At 41.5% G+C, this 23,216-nt stretch overlaps 3 protein-coding genes and 1 non-coding gene across 4 annotated transcripts; all 4 read right to left on the minus strand.

Moving 5' to 3' along the window:
- Positions 1 to 3,630: 3,630 nt before the first annotated feature.
- On the minus strand, positions 3,631 to 5,559 carry LOC125592763 (uncharacterized protein At3g60930, chloroplastic-like). Its single transcript, XM_048768159.1, has 3 exons — positions 5,082 to 5,559; positions 4,325 to 4,941; positions 3,631 to 4,254 (listed from the first exon to the last, which is right to left on the minus strand). Exons 1-3 carry the CDS (start codon positions 5,557 to 5,559, stop codon positions 3,631 to 3,633), a joined length of 1,719 nt encoding a protein of 572 aa, XP_048624116.1.
- Positions 5,560 to 7,902: 2,343 nt separating this feature from the next.
- LOC106433406 (glycosyl hydrolase 5 family protein-like) lies at positions 7,903 to 10,770 on the minus strand. The gene is made up of 4 exons (XM_048769103.1): positions 10,276 to 10,770; positions 9,794 to 10,041; positions 9,031 to 9,554; positions 7,903 to 8,419 (listed from the first exon to the last, which is right to left on the minus strand). The coding sequence occupies exons 1-4, from the start codon at positions 10,675 to 10,677 to the stop codon at positions 8,016 to 8,018; spliced, it is 1,578 nt and encodes a 525-aa protein (XP_048625060.1). The 5' UTR covers positions 10,678 to 10,770; the 3' UTR covers positions 7,903 to 8,015.
- A 543-nt stretch (positions 10,771 to 11,313) lies between these two features.
- Positions 11,314 to 11,664, minus strand: LOC106433408 (probably inactive leucine-rich repeat receptor-like protein kinase At5g48380). The gene has a single exon (XM_013874235.1). It carries the CDS (start codon positions 11,662 to 11,664, stop codon positions 11,314 to 11,316), a length of 351 nt encoding a protein of 116 aa, XP_013729689.1.
- Positions 11,665 to 19,926: 8,262 nt separating this feature from the next.
- Positions 19,927 to 20,033, minus strand: LOC125593552. Its single transcript, XR_007329455.1, has one exon. It is a non-coding gene; the product is annotated as a small nucleolar RNA R71 (small nucleolar RNA).
- Positions 20,034 to 23,216: the final 3,183 nt, after the last annotated feature.

The following is a 23,216-nucleotide window of genomic DNA, read 5'->3' on the forward strand; positions in this document are numbered from 1 at the left end:
ATCTCTGGAATCTCATACAAGCGCCTTTCGAGCCATTAAAAGCATACATAAAAAAATTCTGAGAAATCAAGGGCAAGATCTCACATCCGAACGAAGTCGTTGCCCTCGCGGCGTTAAAGAATGGCGTCTGGTTCTCATCTAAATTCAGGGAAGAACTGGCGGTACGAGCACCTATCTTGTTGGACGACGCCCTACACCGAGCCTCTTATTTCGCCACCCACGAGGAGGAGGTCGCAGCCTTGAAAGAACAGTATAGCGCGAACAAGAACAACGCAATCAAAAAACCTGCTACTCCTAAAGAAGCAACCACCAAAGGGCAACATTCCTAAGCAATAAATAATTCGCCGCAAAAGTCTTCAACATACGACCTTTCCATGATCGCAAGGGCCACTCGACCGAAGAATGTCGAGCCACTCTTCGTAATCAAAATGAAAATAAGAAAACTAACGAAGAAGCCGGAGAAGAAGAAGAAGAAGAGCCAGTGACTCTGAAATCCAACCGAAAGGCCAAAGTCTCAACAAACAAAAGAGGCAGGGAGATCGAGCAGGAATCACCGAGCTCTCCACCCCCAGCCCCAAAGAAAACAGTCGACATGATTTCATGGGGCAGAACAGCAACACAACCGACGAAATCAAGAGCCAAACCGAAGGAAAAATCCGCTTTGAGATCTCGGTAGTGATCCGCACATTGGAAAATCCCGACGAAGTCACTCCCCCTCCCCATGTCACTCCATACAACCCAAACACAAAGCTTCCGTACGTAAAAATCTCTAACTTTAAGCAAAAGAACAAAATGACCAAGATTCGCGAGCTGCTGGAGAAACCGACTCAGAAAAAAGACAGAATGCAGACCCTCAATCGCAATCTGTTTAGGGGGCAGATACACTACCGACCATCACTTACTAAGAGGTGGAATTTCCCAGCCCACAAAGTGCACAAGAAACGGATCGACTTCATTTACGGAGGCTTTAAATTCTGCAATTCGGTCAACTCAATCAAAGCATACCAACGGAGAGCAGAAAACAACGTAGGAATTAGAGAGCCCCTGTCGGGTCCCGATCACGAAATCACCTTCAACGAAAACGAAATCGCAGACCTCGATAAACCACACGACGATGCTCTCGTGATACGAATCGACGTCGGTGGCTGCGAACTATCCCGAGTAATGATCGACACCGGAAGCTCGGCCGATGACCTCTTCTACGAGGCGTTTAAAAAAATGGGATTCACTAAAACACTCCTAAAGCAAGAGCGAACTCCCCTAATCGGCTTCGCAGGAGAGACCACCTATTCTCTCGAATTGATCGAGCTCGCGGTAACCGCTGGAGAAATCAGAAAAATCGTAGAATTCATCGTGATAGACCATCCAGCCCCATTCAACGCAATCCTTTGGAGACCTTGGCTATACAACATGAAGGCAGTCCCCTCGACATATCACCAATGCCTGAAATTTCCAACCTTGAAAGGAGTTAAAACTATCAGAGGAAGCCAGAAGAACTCCAGGACATGCTACCTCGCGAGCTTTAAGGACATAGAGCAACACCCTTAATCAAGCAGCCAAAATTAACGACAGACGTACCTACGTACACGAACAATCGAACAACAGACCCTATCCCTGGGAATATAATCGAACTACGTTATGACTTGAACTCTCGACGAGGGTACGTAGGCAACTCACGACACGAGTCCAATCACCTTCCACCTACAGAACTCAAAGTGGGCATATCGCAACACCCGAAGAACAACGGCACGACAATATCAAAAAAAACTGCCTTCTTTTCACAAATATGTAACGAAATAGAATCCGGCATCTTAATAAATACAGTTTTTAGACATTCGAATACACCAGATTTCTCGTGTTAGAAAATCGCATAACTGCGACAGTTGACCAAAAACCAGGACCCTGATCAAGTCCTCGGTCGCGGCCAACTCCGCCAACAAGCGCGACAAAACTAGCTAACAAAATCTTTTGTTACATCGAAACTGTCAATAAAAGTATCTACAACAAATCGACACATGGCCCCAAAAGATCGGCCTCGCATAAAACATAAAAATGGCAACAAATAAATCGGAACCCATGATCCCTTCTTTATTAAATAAAAAGTAATAAAGCAACAAAAGGTGGAGGAAAAAACAAAGAAAGTCTCAAAAGCTACTCTTCGATGCTGAATTCACCATCCTCAAAGCGATCACCCGAGCACTTCGCCACGTCATCCGCCGCAGAAGAGACCTTATCGAAGAAATCCTCCGGAAGATCCTCCGAAATCTGAGGCAGGTCGAGCTTCCCAACGGATAAATCCGAAGTCGCCATCACATCGACCTCGGACCCAAGCTCAATCTCCTTCGCTCGAAGCTGCAACAACTTATACGAAGCTAGGAGATTGTTGCTCATGATCTCCTTCAAGAGATCTATATTTGCCACGACTTCCCGAAGACGAGCCCAACAATCACTTGCAGCCTTCTTCTTTTCCCATTTCTCCTTCAGAGAGACCAGCACATCCAGATAGCTATCCGCCATAGTCATTTTGCCTCATGAGTCGCGCGGCGAAGGTCATCAGAGAACTTATTGGCAGAAGATTCAACCTTCGCTTCCAAAAAGGAAACTCGCTCGAGGGCCGACTTCCTTTCGTTACTCACAACTCGCAGACGAGCTTCGAGCGAAGCAGCCTGATTCCCCAGCTTTTCAGCTGCAGCCAGTTGAGCAGCATCGGCACGCTCCCGGTCTTGAGCCATCTTTAGACCGAGCTTTAGCTCACGAACGACCTTTTTTATTTCATAAAGTTCGTCAGAACGCGGAACATCTTGCAGGCGTTTTTCTAAAGTCACCGCAAACTCGTTGTTAGCTTCCATTGCCTGAAACATGACAAATCAGTACAGACAAAACGAACCAAAGATTCGACAAGGACCAAATTTCAAAAAGACCGACCTTGGCATGGGCCACAACTATCTTTACGTAAGCCTCGCGCTCCGTCATATTACGCAGAGAGGGAAGCGGACAACCAGAAGGTTTGAAGTGCCTCACCAAATGAGCAACACTATCTGGATCTTCCGTAATAGGACAATCCTTGGAATGCGAAAACTGCCAGTGGAACGGCTTAGTAACAGCCGCTTTGCCTGAGACACCAAGACGACGATCCGAACCATTCGTTTTAGCCTTCTTCGGAGGACGATCACGCCCCTCCGAACCCGTTGGGCTACTCGACTTAACGCGAGCAACAGATTTTTCACCCTCGGGGTCTTTGGCCCATGGGTTGAAGGCCGCAGAAGTTGGGTCTCCTCACGAAGAACTTCTGTGAGCGCATCACTCACATCTCCAGATTGAATACGTTCCGCATTGGCACTACCAGTTCGAGTTCGTACCCTATCGGAATCACGAGAGTTCGATCTTCTCGAAGTCATATTCCTTTAGCGAGCAAAAACGAAACTAAATGAGATACTATGACGAATCCTAGAGCAAAGCCAAAGCTTTATAGGGATCAGAACCTTGCCATATCTCAACAACCCGAACAAAAAGAATCTCAAAAGCTAAGGAAACAGGGATATTCCGAAATATTATGTTTATCCATTAAAAGATATTCAAGATATCAAGATCAAAGATCGTCAAAAACAAAAAGATATTAAACAAAAAAAACTAACTAGAAACAGAATCATCGGGGACAGACGACCCCCCGACTTGATCCACCGAATCATCTGAGACCTGGGGAAAATCGAGCTTGGAGATCGACCAATCCGGCATGGTGGCTAGGGCGACAAGATCCTCGCAGTCTCCTTCCATTCCCTTTAATTGTGCAAGCTCCGCATCCACAGTCAGGCCCCCATCCTTAAGCTCGTTCAGGAGATTGATGTTGGCGGTCACTTCTTGTAGCCGGATCTCAGCAGACACTTCTTTCTTCTTGCTCGCCCACCTATAATTCAAAAACTCAAGAACTTCCTGATACTTTGCCGCGATATCGCGACGAGCAATACGAGAAGCGCGACGAATGTCCTGATCTCTCTCGACCTCGAGCGCCGCAATTCTTGCCCTTTGAGCAACCATCTGGGACGTGAGAGTCTTGTTCTCCAGATGAACTCTCCTCCGGTCTTCAGTCAAAGCTTCGATCTTTTCGGCATCCTTCTTCCCTTCTCGCTTGGTGGCTTCGAGCCCTTTCGAAAGCCTCTTGATCTCAAAACCAATACTCTCGATTTCCTTGTCGTTCCGAGAAGCCACGACATGATCCTCCATCGTCACGACATACTCATTAAAAGCTTCCATCACCTGAGAAGAAATGAAAATTAGCAGATACCACAAAACAGCTTTTCAAATAGAATGAAGGCGTGAAACGAACCTTAGAGCTCTCCACAGAAACCTTGGCGTAGGCTTCCCTCTCGACTGAGGAAGCGAGAGATGGGAGACGACAACCCGCAGACCTCATGTGACCAGCGAGGGAAATTAAGTCGCTTTGGGCCGCAAACGAAGAACCATCTCCCTCAGAAACAAATATAGGACGAGACGGACCGGGCAAGACACCTTCCGATGACCGACGTCGCTTACGAGTCGCCGCCACGGTCTCGTCTTCTGAGCCAGGACTCAACGAGACAGGAAGTCGAGTCTCTCCTGAAACATCTTTGTCGTCGGAATCATGAATCGAGTTCAAGGGAGATTTTCCGGAAGCTCGGCCCCTCGATGCAAACCCAGAAGTTCGAAACGACGATCTCCTCACAAGATGTCTAGTTAGTCGATCTGAAGACAGGGTCTGAACAGAAGAAGTCGCTACGACCTCCTGGGAGTGTTCGGCCTCGTCTTCAGACTCCTCGACCAAAGGAGCTCTGCCGGTCCCCGCCGGCAAGGCGAAGGCAGTTTGAATCCGAGTTCGATCAAAAGTAGACCAGTTCGAACGACCTCTCCGAAGGACTCTCATCAGATCGCGGATCTCATCTGACATTGAAGAGCTTCCAGAAGAAACTGAATCAAACGAAAATAAACTAAAGTTTTAGTCTTCGACTCCTCAAACGAAGAAATCATCAACACATAGGCAAAACAAAGCTAACCGATATTCTCGGCCCAACGCCGGGGAAGCTAGGAGAAGTCGAAGTCACCCATACACGCTCGATCCATCTTGAAAACAAAAAATTGCTTGGGCCACTTCTCATCGCGATAAGGGATGTCCTCGATGACGTGGCGACCTGGGCGCGGAGACACGAGGAAAGTACCAGGGTTCTGCTTATTCTGCTTCACCAGAACGAGCTGACGAAACTCGCTAAGACCAAAAGCAAGACCCTCCTCCCTATCCTTAACCAAGAAGGCGACAAGATGTCTAAGAAAATTCGGGAGTAACTGGGTAAGCGATAACCCTAGATCCGCCAGGACCTCGAGTATTGGCTCCGGGATCGGGAAGGTAAGACCGCAGGAATGAAAGAAGGAAAGATAGGCTCCGTAGTAGCCTTCTCTCACGGCTTCGGGAGTCTCATGCGTGCCGACCAAGTCGAGGACGACGGAACGGTCAACCCCATACATATTATAAAGGTTCTCAAGATCATCGGCTGTAGTAGTCGGATGAGGGAAATTGAAAGACGAACACATCTTAAGCTAAAAGAACAGACAGATTCAGAGCAAAGGAGAAAGAGACGAGAAAGAAGAAGCGGAGGTGACGTAAAAAGAAGATCCTCTACGTATATATAAGCCACCTTAACGGCTCTATCATCGCTATCGAGAAAAGAAATTATGACCTAGCCTATGCCCTAGCGGCGGCTAAAGTAGCCATTACCGATTAAAATAATAAAAAAAATGCGCCAACGAACGGTTTTTTTGAAAACGATCATTAAAACCGAATCCGAGCAATATCGGTTATCAAACGAGAAGACCAGGGTCAAAAGAAACCCGCTCCTTTTCCTTTTCGATCAAATCAAAAGAGGCTGGGGGACAAATGTTGGACCCAATTTTGGTCAATACCATAATGGGCCGCGATCAAAGGCATGGGCCTTAAAGGGCCGGAGCCCGTAGCAAGGATACGAGCTCGAGAAGGAGTCGCCGAGGTCGCGGAGATCGTGCAACAAGAAGCTGAGATCGCGGAGCTACCACAGAGGTCTCGAAGTCAGCTTACTATAAAGGAAGAGGAATGGAAACAGAAGAGCACACCTTGAATACCCTAGAGAGAGCTATACACTTACACCGATCTTGTTGTCTTTCCACTTTTAGATTCTTTCTTTACCGATCTCGTTTGTATCACTCGATCTAGTTCAATCCATTGTATTTGATCTTATTCATCAATAAAGTCCATTTTCATCTACTGAAAACTATTTAACATCGTTGTGTTCTAAAGATATCGTTGCCTACATCATTTGTCTTCCCTAGATCAAACCCCGATCACTATCAAATACCTTGTGTAGATTTTAGGTTCTACAATTGGAAGAGCCATAGCACTGATTTTGAAAGGATCTATTTCACTTTTAGATTCTTTCTTTACCGATCTCGTTTGTATCACTCGATCTAGTTCAATCCATTGTATTTGATCTTATTCATCAATAAAGTCCATTTTCATCTACTGGAAACTATTTAACATCGTTGTGTTCTAAAGATATCGTTGCCTACATCATTTGTCTTCCTTAGATCAAACCCCGATCACTATCATATACCTTGTGTAGATTTTAGGTTCTACAATTGGAAGAGCCATAGCACTGGATCTATTCCCCCCCCCCCCCTTCGAGATAAAGCTTTGGCAAACCAGCCATTTAATCTCCCTTGAAGCTTCTAGCGAATGAAACTCAACAGCTTCCTTTTAGAGCCACTAAAGCATTCTGGTAGACCCAGATAAGAGCTTTCTCCTCCTTCTCTGTTAACTCGACCTTGGAGCCAAAAATAATAGAAGACTTCTGGAAGTTCACTCTCTGACCAGACGCATCTCCGTACAACTTGATACAGTTCATGATTTCCGCAGCCTCTTCTTGAGATGTTTTACAGAGCAGGAGACTATCATCCGTGAATAGCAAATGGGGGATTGATGGGCACGATTCCGCAAGTTTGATGCCATTAAGACTGCCAGAAACCTCAGAGTTGTTTAGTTTACTAACCGAGGCTTCTGCGCATATTATGAATAGAAAGGGAGACAATGGATCTCCTTGTCTAATGTTACGTTCAGATCTGATAAAGCCATGAGAGTTGCCATTGAGAAGGATGTAATCCAAATGTGATCGAACCCCATTTTCTCCATCAACACTTCCAAGAAGTTCCACTCCACTCTGTCATAAGACATGCAAATAAGTCCAGCAATCTGAAGCTTCATTAGAGCTCTGCAAAATCGAGCTATGTTTGAAACACAATGCTAAAAAATTATATTTATGAGGTTGCACAAAAAGAAGAAGAATGTTTATGTAAATGCACAGCAAAAATGAATGAATAAACAGAATGTTTGGATAAAATTCATAAAAAATCTTTTAAATTTGTATTTTATTTTAAGTTTTTAGGAATAAAGTAACTAAATTGTGGATAACGTTTTAAAAATGTAAAAAAAACTTAATATTGAATGAAAATAAATTAGTTTTAAATTTCAAAATTCAAATTTATATTAAAACTACAAAATTTTATTCCATAATTTAAAATTATCCAAAATTTAGCTACGTTCATTTTTCAAACTTGAATTAAAATGAGTTTTTTAAAACTCTTAATTTTACATATTTTTCTTTTCGTTTGAAACTTAGAAAATATTTTTAATTAAAATAAGCAAAGTTTGAGTATAAAAATGAACAAAAGTTTAAAAATTTAAGGTATTAAAATGTATAAAATATTTAATTCATGTATTTAACTGGGTACCAAAAAAGTTTAAATATTAAAAAGTATAACAAAACTTAGTAACATATTCATATAATTTTTTCCCTTTCTTTAACTACCATTGTCATTTTTATTTTTCTATATTTGAAATTGTGATGATTAAGCTGCCATTAGGTATTTTGAATTTGAGAAATTATTATGATAAACCGGCTCGATCGTAGTCTTGATTACAAATGCATTTTTTTCTCCGAAATAAAACATATAAAAAGAATTTAAAGAACTTTGAACCATTGGCTCGCTGGATCACAAGAAGCATCCATGGTCAAACACTTGCAAGGGTTAGCGACGATGCTGTTGTCACGTTCATCCACATCAAGGCATAGCAACGAACCATTACTTGTTGTCTTAAACGACAAATGCATGTGAGTAGCTGAGGTTTGTCCCAACTTAGAGCACTTAGTGCCAACTCCAAGCTTCACTTTCTGTCCAACAGCATCTGGAGCCTCGACGCACATTTTGTTACTCCAGAGAATACCTTCACTGGGATTAAAGGTTGATGGCTCGGCTTTACGGCATTGTTCCAATCGAAGTGTAGGTGAATTGTTTGAGAGATTACTGGTGACGCAAAGGCCGGTTGTTGGGTGGAAGAGAAGTTTTTTGGATTGTAAACCGGGCCCTGCATATATACAAAGATTTATATATATATATATATATATATTTAGCTCAAAAGTACATATTCACAACATTTTTTGGATATTCACGGTTCATGATATTGCACTTACACGATACTTGTATCGCAATTAAATTTTCAGAGTCCAGTTAGGGGATTTTTAGAACAAAATAGCACTTAGACGTGGTACGAAAATGATATTATAATTATGGGGGCATATGTATGAATACAATCTTGGTAGTCCAAAAATAAATATTATCGTAAGAGGTATATATAGATCGAAACCTAAACAATTTATTTGGATGTTTCTTAACTTAAGAAATTAAAATTAACATAATTAATAAAATTCAGGATTATGAATGTTTTTCGTCAAATTCAGGATTATATCTTCAAAAATTTAGTTATAACTTTTAATCTATCATTATATATTGATAGGATTCAAATATCTATCTATATACAAGTTCAAAAAAAAAAATATATATCTATCTATATAGGATTCAATTCATTTTTGACGATTTTGAGCTATAATTATAGTTTTTTTGGTAATCAAATAATAATTATAGTTTTCATTCCAAAATCGTATTATTATACCATTTTCTTTCAAAAAGAAGTCTGACCTGTAACTGGAAGTTGAATTCCGGAGAGTTTTTGCAGGTAAGTAGAGTTGGCGACGTCTTTCCAATTAGGAGCCAAAACACCAAAAGTCTCAACCATATGTTTTTGACCGGTTCTCAAATAATAATCTCCGGTTAATGCCCAAACCGCCCAATCCAAATCATTCTCCGCAGCCCAAGCCACCAAACAGTTCATATACCGGTTTCCGCTAACGTCACCGCTTCTCAGGTTAGCCCCAAACTCAGTCAAGAACAAAGGAAAGCCTCTCCCGATCAAGAATCCTCCGTTATGTGTGACTTTCTCGATGATTTTCGCGCAAAAATCGTTAGAGTTGTGCTTTTCCCACGAGTCACGACCGTCGGAGAAGCTGTACCAATGTTGCTCGAAGACGAGCTTGTCGGTGAAGCTGACGTTGAAGAAGCGGTCACGGAGGAAAGAGAGGTTTGTGTCGTAGTCTATGCCGGAGAGGATGACTAGGACGTCAGGGTTTGCTGCGTGTACTGCTTCTCCTCCTTTTGGCATGTACCTTCACGTAACCATTTACAGTTTTAATACGCATGCATGCATTGATGCATGCATGTACTTGTTTATATATGTGAATAATGAAAATACTACAAAAGGTCCAACACACATATACCTAAATCTGTATGCGAACATATGTTATTTTTGATAAATAGTTTTAAATAGTCATTTCAAATATTTTCATATGTTACATGCTTGGTTATATTCTAAATGAAATATTAGTAATTTGAAATGCGTACGTACTTGAACCAGAGGTTAGGGTAATCTCTGGTACCACGTGGTTCGTTCCTAAGGCTCATGCCAACGACATTAGTGACATTGCGGAAAAGAGAAGCCATCTTGCTCAATCCCTTGGTCCAGATGATAGGATCAAAGTTAGGGTATTCGAAGAAGGCGTCGAGGTCGTTGTCGCTGCAACACCATCCTGGCGTTGTCAAGTGGTTGTCTAGTATCACCATTACTCCGTTTTGTCCAAGGTTCGAGACCACTTCCTGATACCAATATAAAAGTAAAATAAACTATTTATAGAAAGAGAGTTCCATTACGTTGGGATTCCATTAAAAATGTTTCATTTACTTTGGTTTGGTTAATTTTTTTTATTGGTTCGAATTAATTCTAGCTAGCCAGAGGCGGACCTAGCAAACATCTAGGTTCGTGCAGCACAATTGAAACACACCGGTTTATTTTGTATCAATTAAACCAATGCTATAACCCTAATATTTTACCTGGAATGCATTGAATATGGGAAGGTTAAGGATTTTGGGATTGTGAGTTTGAATGCCAAGAACATCATCAAGCAGATTCAATCTTTCAAAAGACTGTTTGACGGTAACATTGCTAGCCAACGTGTCATTAGTCATCAAATCAAGAGGCCAAGTGAGCCTAACGCAGTTAAATCCCATTGAGACAATCTTCTTGGAGATGGAGTCTAATGGTTGTTTGCTTAGCCCTTCAGCCACCGCGGGCTGGAGATGCGCCGGCCAGTTCACGCAGGCTAGCTTCACCCTTTGGCCTTTCTCATCCACGATCCATCTTGATTTTGTGGAGAGAGGGTAGCTTGTGATTAGCTTAGGAATCCAAGAAATGAATAAGAAGAAGAAGAGACACAAAGAGATGGATCTAGTCATTTTTGTTGTTGTGTGTTTCTTAGTTTTTGATTCTGATTATCTTGAATTTGAATTTGATTCGCAATTTATACATTGAATAAGTTGGTTTAGTTTCTGGTTGTTGGCAGATTTTACGTGTTTATGGTTAATGATTGTTTTTTTCCAACAGAAGATAAAGAGGAAAAATCAATGCAACAATGGACAGTGCATGATGTTAACAGATTATATGAACTGTATATTTCTAGAGATTTTTAATTACTTTTAGAAAGCTATAAAGACTTTGGTATATTGCATGATTATAGTACTATATAACAATAAAAATTTGTTTATGTACTTCTCCTATAGTAGATAAAAGATAATAACCATATGTTTTTGATCTGGTAGTTTCTATAATTGATTCTTTTGTTCTGTTATAACAACAAGGTAAAAACAACTTGAAGATAATATGGTTAACAAAAAGAAACTTTAACATAATACTAGAGTTATATTTGTTGTATGAGATTTATATCATGGCTCATATGGAGATCAACCCATTTTATAAATTTTAGTTTTCTCCCCATAATCATTTCACTAATATTGCTGCATATACATTTTAAATAACTCGTTATTAAGATGCATAGATTAATGATAATTAATACATTGATGAAAAATGTGTGTTTAATCCCCAATGTGGAAAATCCAGCTATGGTGTCTTCTATCTTCTTGCTTCTTCTTCCTACCACTGAAGACGAACCAGTCTAAGAACGCACCTAGCGGTGCAAATAAAGCCGCGCCAACTGCTGCGCCGATCTTCCCTAACCGTATTATATCTTCTTCCGGGTCAACACAAGGATCCATAGGCTGGCCACATAAACCCTCGTTACTAGAAAAGTTCTCCCGTCCAAACTTCAAGTTGAAATTTGGGACAGGACCGGTTAGTTGATTGAATGCCACTGAGAACTTGGTGAGACGAGGAAGCGACACTAGCTCGGGAGGAAGTGGGCCAGTGAAGTTGTTTTTCTGAAGCATAAGAGCGTTCAGAAAGGTAATATTTGATAGAGAGACAGGGATTTAACCAAGTTCAAAGTTGGTTGTCAGAGAGGTCCAAAGTTGTAAGAGATGGAACCAAGGAGCCTATATTTGTTGGTAAAACTCCGGAGAAGTTGTTTCTACTAAGTTCTAGACCCACCAAAACAGAACATTGCTTAATCCCAACAGGAAACTCTCCTTTGAGACCAAAGCCAGTAACCTTAATGCTCAAAACCCTATTCTCATCAATATGCCAGCAAGTCACACCACTGAACTTGCAGATAAAACCTGCAGTCTGGTTGTCAAATACCCAACTCGATAAATAATCATTTGGATCTGTAACTCCAGATTTGAAGTTCCTCAAGCAATTTACGTCGGCCTTGTTTGCGCCTGCGAAGCTAGACACCAGCAAGAACCAGAAGCAATTTGCGACTAGGGTTTGTATGGATATTTTTGTGTGATGGTGGGTTTTACAAAAGGAAATAATAACAAGATGGAGAGGTTTTGGCAGTAATGGTGTTTACATGAAGAGAATAAAGAGCAAGACTAAAGATATGAAAAACCTGATTGATCCTGGACAGGAGATCATGGACCGGAAATCATGGACATGAAATCATGGACAGGAAATCATGGACAGGAAAACTGAAGCAAGGAAATGTGTGAGACTGATTTAAATATCTTGCATGAAGTCTTGGACGAATTTAAACAAGTGGAGGCAACTGGATAGAGTTGGTGGAGTGTGGAACATTTTGGGAAGTTCAGATCCTTGTGGGCTGAACTTGAGATGCTCAGGCCAGCACCTATTGATCCTGATGTGCTTAATCAAAGGAGAGAGCAAGACAAGGTCTTTGCTTTGCTGCTACCCTCCATCCAAACTATGGTGACCTCATCAAGCACATCCTAAGGAATAAGGAGCTGCCTTCTCTAGATGAGGTATGCTCTGAGATTCACAAGGAACAAGGCTCAGTTGGTCTCTTTGGAGGAGGAAAGAAAGATCTGGTGCTTGCAAACCAAGCTGATGGAGCAACAAACAAAAGCTCTTACAAAGCTGAAGACAAGAAGGTGTGGATTTGTGATCATTGCAAGAAGAAAGGCCATGGAAAGGACAAGTGCTGGATACTCCATCCCTATCTCAAGCCACAGAAGTTCAGGACAGGTTACAATGATGCCAAAGCAAACTTCTCTGGTGATATTGGTGAGCCATCTATACAAGGCAGCATGCGCCAGACCAATGAAGCTTGTGAGAACAAAGGAGGAGCTTCCAGGAGTGGCTCAACCTTAAGGAACACTCAAGATGAGACCATCAGAAGATCTGATATTGAGACTCTCATCAAACTCCTTAAGGATAACTCTGGTAACTTACTTGGTACCTCTTTACATGCTACTGCTTGTGGAACTTCCTTGAATGCGATAACTAAATTTAATTTGGCAAAACCTTTAGTTATAGATTCAGGAGCTAGTCACCACATGATCAGTGATTTAAAATTGATTAAAAACATTGTCTCTGCCTTAGGAAATGTTACAATAGCTAATGGTGAAAGAGTACCAACTAAAGGAGTAGGTGATCTTAGGTTGTTTAACTAAGATTCTAAAGCTTTCTATATGCCTAACTTCACCTCAAACTTGTTATAAGTTAAAAGAGCTACTAATGACTTGAATTGCAGTGTTATTTTCACTCATAATGATGTCTACTTTCAGGATATTGAAACTAGTAGGTTGCTTGGCAAAGGTGTCACCAAGGGAGACTTGTACTTGCTTGAAAATACTAAGCTTGATGCCGATTTATCCCATGCTTTAAATTTCATTTCTGATTTTCCTAAAGATGTATTGTGGCATGCTAGAGCTTTAAACATCATGTTGCCTAGTATTTCCTTTAAGAGTGATTGTGAGGCTTGTATTTTATGCAAACATTGCAAATCTGTTTTCTCTAGATCAAGTACTATTTATGAAAATTGTTTTGACCTGATTCACTCTGATGTATGGACTGCCCCATGTTTAACTAGAGAGCATCATAAATATTTTGTGACTTTTATAGATGAAAAATCAAAATATACTTGGATCACACTGATGCAATCTAAAGATAGGGTCTTACAAGCTTTCATAAATTTTGAAAATTATGTATCTAACCATTTCAATGCCAAGATAAAAATTTTGAGATCAGATAATGGAGGAGAATACACAAGCAATGCTTTTAAACAACACTTGGCCAAATATGGGATGATCCATCAAACTAGTTGTCCATACACCCCACAACAAAATGGAGTAGCTGAGAGGAAAAATAGACATCTCATGGAGGTTGCAAGGAGCATGATGTTCCATACAAGCATGCCCAAAAGCTATTGGGGAGATGTTGTCCTTACTGCCTGCTACTTGATCAATAAGATACCTACCAGGATCCTTCAAGATCAATCTCCATATCAGGTACTGAAGAAAACTAAACCATCCATAGAGCATATGTGTGTGTTTGGGTGTTTGTGTTTTTTCTTGATTCCAGGAGAACAAAGAGATAAGCTGACGCATAGAAGCACCAGGGCAGTGTTTATTGGCTATTCTCCTCACCAAAAGGGCTACAAATGCTTTGTTCAAGAGACTAGGAGAGTCTTGATATCAAGGGATGTGAAGTTTGTAGAATCCAGAGGCTATTATGATGGAAAGAGTTGGGATGAGCTCAGAGATCTTTCTCAATCAGCTTCAGATAGAGCAAACAACCTTAGGAGAGTAATGGAGAGCATGAGAATCAGTATGCCTTCTCTACCAAGGGTGGAACCTGTCCCTGAAAATGTACCATCTACTGCAGCTGATAGTGTTGAGAACACTCATCATGATCATGAGGGGGGCAGTAGAAATGTTGAGCAGTCTACACAAGCTCAACCTGAAGAGAACTCAGTAGCTCATGATCAAGATGAGATGCAATCAGAATCAGATGCGGAGACTCAAGTAGAGGCGTCAAGTGAAGGAAATGAAGCAGAACCGTAGCAGATACAACCTTTGAGAAGGAGTACAAGGATCAGGAAACCTTCACACTGGATCAACACAAGAGTATACTTCAATGCTGAAGCTGTAGCTCACCCAATAAGTGCAGTATGCTCTGACGTTAGGAGTTTTCAAGGCTCTTAAGACAAATGATGTAGTATAAAAGATTGTCGAACCAGTTCTGAGGGATATCAAAGCACCGAGAATGCAAGTACTCACTTAATCTAAGTGCAACCAATGATTTAGATGGGTTTTAAACTACTACTAATACTAGAAAGCAATTACAGAATGATACTTTCTTGACTAAGGGAAAAGAGAACTCATGGGCATAGGGATTAGACCTTGGGTGATCAAGTATCGAACTAAGGATGGCAAATGATCAATCAAACTATCGACCTTAAGCCTAGACACAATTCTAAGCAAGCTCTATGTCTAGATGAATGCTCATTTGCTAACATATCTCAAACATCAAATGTCTTTGGTTGAATAATGTGAAAGCAATCATTAATAACAAGTCTATTAGCTATCTTAGCACATTTAACAACAAATGTCTTTGGCAAAGTATACTAAAAGCCTAGGAGAGTTGTCTCGGGCATTTCATCAAACACTTTTTGGGTGGGAAATGCCTATTGATCAACTTTTGGGTGGCCAACTCAGAAGATGCATTATGAATACTCTACTAGCAAAGAACAAGAATGATCTACACTAAAACATCCTAGAACTAACCTAATCACCCTTGATCTCCCTAACCCATGAATTCAAAAGGTGATTACTCACTAATCTCCATGATTCCTCTTAAACCCATGGTGGATTTCAGATTAATCATGTAGAGAAATAGATAAGAAATCAACAAGAACACAAGATGAAAGCAATGAAATCTGAATCAAAAGAAGTTTTTTTACTAGTTGTTCTTCAGAAAAGATATTATATGCCTCCCATCGCTTCCAAAGTACTTAACTTAGGTTTAGGCAATGTAAAACTACAAAACAAATGACCAAAAAGCCCCTGAAATAACATAAAAATCGTCCAAGCAAAACACGCGGAGCGACCTAGCATAGTCGCTCCCAGGAGGTCACTCCCGACGCGTTTCTTCGTGTCTCGCTCCGTCAAAACACGAGCGACTTGAGCTGGTCGTTCTGGCTGGTCGCTCTGGCTGGAAGCGACCTTGGTAGGTCGCTCTGGCTGGGAGCGACCTTGGTAGGTCGCTCCAGCATGCTCGATTTTGGTGTCTCCGAACGAGAGGACGCGAGCGACCTTGGTGTGTCGCTCCAACAGGTCGCTCTGAACATTGGGAGCGACTTCGGCACGTCGCTCTGGGAGGTCGCTCCAGGGTCAAATCTGTGTGTCTCCGGACGTGAAAACGCGAGCGACTTCGTGCGGTCGCTCTGGGAAAGTCGCTCTGGGATGTGGTGCACAGCGACTTCATGTAGTCGCTGCGGGAAGTCGCTCCAGGCAGTGCTCGTCCAAAGATCACTCTAATCACCTCCTTTGAGCTCCAAATGCACCCAAGTGTCTTCAGGAACTCCATGTGGTACTCCAATACCTAATAGAGACATATGTATGCAAAATGCAACCTAGCATGACTAAATCCTAATCTATATGATGAAAATGCACATGAATAAATGGATAAAACAATGTAAATATGCAAGATATCAACTCCCCCAAACTTATTCTTTTACTTTTCCTCAAGTAAATTTTCTAGAACTCATAGGGAGAGAGGTTTGAAGGTGGGAACTCATAGCCAAAAGAAACACACAAAGCACTCAAATCAACATCTAAATTCAGCATTAGTACACCCTCTCTTATTATACTCTAGCTTCTCTAGGCCTATCTCAACTCTTTTCATCCATACACTCATCATCATGCATTCACACATGCAAATCAGCCAACTCTCAAGTTCATTAAGCATAGCATCAAGTGAATTCTTGCAAATGGTCAATTGGTCCAAATCATTTGGGTAAGGGGATGCTTTTTAATCAAGTGAGTCAAGGGGTTCAAGATATATGATCTTTTAAAGTGGTTTACTCTCAAAACAAGTAGCCTTGACATTGCACATAATATATCTAAGAAAGGGACCAACTCATATGCTCAATCTCCATTGTTCTACCCTTTTCCCAAACGTACAAGTTACACAATCACTTCCCAATGTCAAACCCAACTCCCATCTCTCACCAAAAGATCCCAAGAATACTTTGCACATAAAACTCTTTTTCTTTGAAATCTATAAAGGGTTTTCTCAACTTCTAAACAAATCTTAGCTCTAAACAACTTTGCTAGCCCCCTTTTTTTTATTTTTCTCTTTTTTTTTTTTATATTCTTTTTTTTCGGGGGCCAAGACTTTTCATAAACTCGAGCTAGACGTTTATCTATTAATTCCAATAAGATTATCCATTTAAACACAAAGAGTCTATTCTTTTCCTTCGAACTTTTCCTGCTTCCAAACCATAGTCACAACACTCACCCCCACCTATAGCTAGACAATAGAGTGCCTAATCTAGCAAAAATGAAGACCAAGCATTGTCGTTCCCGATACTCTCAACATTATGCACATGTAAGGCTTTCCGAAAAAGGCCTCACTCATCAAATAATGAAAGCTCAAAAGGAGGGAAGGGTTTTGGGAATGGTGTACCACTCGAGTTATCAAAAAGATTGGCATAAAGGATGTGACAACTCAAGTGTGTATATCCATGACTCAGTACACAAGGGACCATAAGCAAAAAGCATTAAGTTCGTTCAGTTCAAACAAAGTTGTAGTTGGCTTCAAAGGTTGAGTTTCAGCAATCAACAAGTTTCAGGAAGAGTTTTCAAGGCTCGAGCCATACAAGTCTTTTTGAGAGGTGCATAAGCTACCCAGGTGCAAAGTAATGTTCTTTACAAGGCATTTCAAATCATTGCTCCCAATGCAAGTAAATGCAACCTATATGCTCTAGACTCTCCTAGAAATGCAAATGATGCAAACTAAATGATTTTTTTTTATGCAAATAAGTATGCAATGCATGACTCAATGAAACAGCATCAAAGCAAACATGATCAAATACTTGGTACCTCCCCCAAACTTAAATGACACAGTCTCTGTGTTGTCAAGAAGAGAGAGATACCCAAAAAGAGAAAACTAATATGCAAAAACGAAATGGTATATACAAGGGAAAGTAGTGGGTTGATATCTTGCATATTCACATTGTTTTATCCATTTATTCATGTGCATTTTCATCATATAGATTAGGATTAAGCCATGTCTAGGTTGCATTTTGCATACATATGTCTCCATTAGGTATTGGAGTACCACATGGAGTTCCTGGAGACATTTGGGTACATTTGGAGCTCAAGGGAGGTGATTAGAGGTGATTAGAGTGATCATTGGACGAGCAATGCATGGGAGCGACCTACCGGAGCGACGCCATGAACTCGCTCGCCATCTACGCTTCGGAGCGACCTCCTAGAGCGACAAGGCGAAGTCGCTCCAGCTCCTAGAGCGACCTCACCGCAGCGACACCCAGAGGTCGCTCGGGTTGTGTCGATTTGAGAGCGACGAACAAGCCGGGAGCGACCTCCTAGAGCGACACCCTAAGGTCGCTCGCATCTATGGTTTCTGAGCAAGCCGGGAGCGACGTCTTCGGAGCGACACAGCCAGGTCGCTCGCGAGGAAACGACCCGGGAGCGACCTCTCGCAGCGACGTGCCGAGGTCGCTCCGCGTCTATTTGTTTGGCGAATTTATGATTTCTTAAGGGCCTTTTGGTCATTCCATTATGCACGTTTTTACTTTTCAAAAAGCTACGTTTTAAACATCTTGGGTAGCCACCAGAGGGTGATGATCTTTTGTTCTTAAGAAAAACCACAAAAATTCTCTTGAGAAGTTCATCTCTTGGATTTTGATTGTTATGTTCTTATGTTCTTGTTGATTTCTTATCTATTTCTCTACATGATTAATCTGAAATCCAATATGGGTTTAAGAGGAATCATGGAGATTAGTGAGTAATCACCTTTTGAATTCATGGGTTAGAGAGATTAAGGGTGATTAGGTTAGTTCTAGGATGTTTTAGTGTAGATCATTCTTGTTCCTTGCTAGTAGAGTATTCTAATGCATCTTCTGAGTTGGCCACTCAAAAGTTGATCAATAGGCATTTCCCACCCGAAAGGTGTTTGATGAAATGCCTGAGACAACTCTCCTAGGCTTTTAGTATACTTTGCCAAAGACATTTGTTGTTAAAGGTGCTAAGATAGCTAATAGACTTGTTAGTAATGATTGCTTTCATATTATTCAACCAAAGACATTTGATGTTTGAGATATGTTAGCAAATGAGCATTCATCTAGACATAGAGCTTGCTTAGAATTGTGTCTAGGCTTAAGGTTGATAGTTTGATTGATCATTTGTCCATCCTTAGTTCGAAACTTGATCACCCAAGGTCTAATCCCTATGCCCATGAGTTCTCTTTTCCCTTAGTCAAGAAAGTATCATTCTGTTATTGCTTTCTAGTTTTAGTCATAGCTTAAAACCCATCTAAATCATTGGTTGCACTTAGATTAAGTGAGTACTTGCATTCTCAGTGCTTTGATATCCCTCAGAACTGGTTCGACAATCACTATACTACAACATTTGTCTTAGGAGCCTTGAAAACTCCTAACATCAAATTGGCGCCGTTGCCAAATTCTGAGTAGATTTAAACATTGAGATTTAGTCACTTGCTTGAGACTAAGTCATTTTAATTTTGTTTTGTTACTGATTCTTCTTCTTCACCTACCTTTCACTTTCAGGTGTATGAACTTGAGGAGCAGGGGTCCATCAAACCTAGTTCCAATAGTAGCAGACATCAGAGCTTTTGAGAGGGAGTGTGCTAGAGCTAGAAGAGAAGAAGAACACCAGGCCCACTTGGATATTGATATGGCAGATCCACCGCAAGGGGCAGAACACCAACCGCGGGCAGCTCGACCCATTGGCACTTACGACCGCCCCAACATACATGGTCACAGATTCGGAATCCGAGCACCAGCTGTGGCAGCCAACAACTTTGAGGTCAAGTCAGGACTCCTCAACGTGATCGAGAACAACAAGTATCATGGCTTGGCTCTGGAGGACCCATTTGATCACTTGGATAGGTTCGACAGCTACTGTGGGTTGTCAAAAACCAATGGTGTGTCCGAAGATGCCTTAAAGCTCAAGCTATTCCCTTTCTCTTTGGGGGATAAGGCACGTCAGTGGGAGAAGTCTCTACCCAGCCACTCTATCACCACTTGGGATGAGTGCAAGAGAGCATTCTTGGAGAAATTCTTCTCATCCTCAAGAACTGCTAAGCTGAGAAATGAGATCTCCAGTTTCCAACAGAAGAACTTGGAAGGATTCAGTGAAGCCTGGGAGAGATTCAAGGGCTACCAAGCTCAATGCCCACACCATGGTTTCTCTAAGGAGAGCTTGCTGAGCACATTCTACCGTGGTGCTCTTCCTAAGTACAGGGCCAGACTGGATACAGCTAGCAATGGGTTCTTCTTGGGGAGAACTGAGGAAGATGCAGAGGAGCTGGTTGACAACATGGTAAAGAGTGATGCAGTCTACAGTGGAGACCACGACAGAAGCAGTCGAACAGATGATAAGCAGACGAGGAAGGAGTTGAAAGCTCTACAGGATAAGATAGACATCCTCCTTGCTGATAAAGCCACACAAGAGCAGCTGCACTTTGTTGGTAACCCAAGCCAAGATACACCACCTGTTGTCCATGAGGTTGAGGGTTTGGAAGGTCAGGAAGAGCTGTGTTTCATCAACAACAATGGTAGCTGGTACAAAAAAGAGCCCAACTTTCAGTACAACAACTACCAACAGAAATCCTATCCCAACAACCAACAGAGTGGTTATCCGCCTCGAAACAACCAGCAAGGCAGCTATCAACCTCATCAAAACCCCTCATCTGGTTCCTCTGCTCCTCAAGAGAGCAGCACTGACACCCTGCTGAAACAAATCTTGGAGTCTCAGACTAGAAGTGAGAAGCATGTTGGTTATGAGTTGAAGAACCTTCATTCCAAGATTGATGGGAGCTACAATGAGCTCAACAACAAGTTCTCACATCTTGCTTCTACAGTCAAGAATTTAGAGAATCAGTTTGCTTCCATGAACACTCACCAGACTCGCCAGCAAGGATCTCTACCTGGAAAATCTGACCAAAACCCCAAGGAGGCCAAAGCTATCACCCTTAGGAGTGGTAAGCAGTTACCTCCTACAACCCTCACCAGGGATGCTGAGAAACTAGGTGAGGAGGTGGCCATCAACTTAGATGATGAAGTGGTGATTGTTGATGAGAAAATCAATGATGAAATCTTGGAGAAGATTGTGGAAGCCAAGGGTAAAGGAAAGGTTGGGGAAGAGAAGAAAACAGTGAAGGATGGTGAAGTTCTTGCTCCAGCAAGTGAGAATTCTTTTGTTCCTCCTCCCTATGAACCCAAACTACCATTCCCTGGTAGATTCAAGAGGCAGCTGCTAGAGAAGTACAAGGCTTTGTTTGACAAGCAAATGAGTGAAGCTCAGGTTGCAATGCCCATCATCGATGCTTTCATGTTGATTCCTCAATACAACAAGTTCCTGAAAGATGTTGTAGCTGCAAAGAAGAAGGAAATGGAAAGCATGATGATTCTTACCCATGAGTGCAGTGCCATCATCCAAAGGCTTGATGTTCCAGAGAAGTTAGAGGATCCAGGATGCTTCACACTACCTTGTGCTCTTGGACCTATGGTATTTGAGAAATGTCTCTGCGATTTGGGAGCTAGTGTCAGCGTGATGCCTTTGTCTGTTGCAAAGAAGCTTGGATTCACTCAGTACAAGAAGTGTAAACTCTCTCTGGTGTTAGCTGATCGTTCAGTGAAGTACCCTGTGGGCATCTTAGAGGACCTACCTGTGAAGATTGGAAGGTATGAGATACCTACAGATTTTGTGGTGCTTGAGATGGGTGAGGAGGCTCAGGACCCATTGATTCTTGGAAGGCCATTCTTAGCTACAGCAGGAGCAATTGTTAAGGTGAAAGAGGGCACGATTGATCTCCATTTGGGTAAAGGGCATGTTCTCCACTTTGACATCAAGGAGAAAATGAAGAAACCAACTGTGTTCGGGCAAGCCTTCTACATTGAAGAGATGGGCACTCTTACTGATGAGCACCTTGAAGAGTTACCACCTGAGGACGACGAGGAGGGAGCATCTCCCTCTACTCATTCTCCATAGAAGGTAACCCACTACTTTCCCTTGTATATACCATTTCGTTTTTGCATATTAGTTTTCTCTTTTTGGGTATCTCTCTCTCCTTGACAACACAGAGACTGTGTCATTTAAGTTTGGGGGAGGTACCAAGTATTTGATCACGTTTGCTTTGATGATTTTGAGTCTCATGCATTGCATTATACATATATATTTGCATTAAAAAAAAAAAAATTCATTTAGTTTGCATCATTGGCATTTCTAGGAGAGTCTAGAGCATATAGGTTGCATTTACTTGCATTGGGAGCAATGATTTGAAATGCCTTGTAAAGAACATTACTTTGCACCTGAATAGCTTATGCACCTCTCAAAAACACTTGTATGCTTCGAGCCTTGAAGACTCTTCCTGAAACTTGTTGATTGCTGAAACTCAGTCTTTGAAGCCAACTACAACCTTATTTGAACTGAACGAACTTAATGCTTCTTGCTCATGGTCCCTTGTGTACTGAGTCATGGCTATACACACCTGAGTTGTCACATCCTTTATGCCAATCTTATTCTGACAAACTCTAGTGGTAGACCACTCCCAAAACCTTTCCCTCCTTTTAAGCTTTCATTGTTTGATGAGTGAGGCCTTCTTCGGAAAGTCTTACATGTGCATAATGTTGAGAGTATCGGGAACGACAATGCTTGATCTTCATTCTTGCTAGATTGGGCACTCTATTGTCTAGCTATAGGTGGGGGGTGAGAGTTGTGATTATGATTTGGGAGCAATGAAAAAGGAAAAGAAATAACTCTTTGTGTTTAAGTGAATTGTCTTACTGTGGATAAGTAAAAAAAAAAACCTCTTGGCCCCCGTTTAAAAAAAAAAAAAAAAAAAAAAAAATATGAAAAGAAAAGAAAAAGAAAGAAAAAGGGGGCTAGCAAAGTTGTTAGGAGCTAAGTAATGTTTTGAGGTTGTGAAAAATCCCTTGTAGATTTCAAAGAGAAGGAGTTAATGTTCTTAGAATCTTTTGGTGAGAGATGTGAGTTGGGTTTGACATTTGAGAATGATTGTGTAATTGTATGTTTGGGAAAAGGGTAGAACAATGGAGATTGAGCATTGTATGCATGAGTTGATCCCTTTCTTAGATATATTATGTGCAATGTCAAGGCTACTTGTTTCGAGAGTAAACCACCTTAAAGATTTTATGTTTCGAACCTCTTGAATCACTTGAATAAAAGCCTTCCCTTACCCAACCCAATGACTTGGACCAATTGACCATTTGCAAAAATTCACTTGATGCTATGCTTAATGAACTTGAGAGTTGGCTGATTTGCATGTGTGAATGCATGATGATGAGTGTAGGGATGGAAAGAGTTCAGATAGGCCTAGAGAAGCTAGAGTATAATAAGAGAGGGTGTAC

The sequence above is a fragment of the Brassica napus genome, chromosome C9 (assembly GCF_020379485.1).
Source record: "Brassica napus cultivar Da-Ae chromosome C9, Da-Ae, whole genome shotgun sequence".
Lineage (NCBI taxonomy): Eukaryota > Viridiplantae > Streptophyta > Magnoliopsida > Brassicales > Brassicaceae > Brassica > Brassica napus.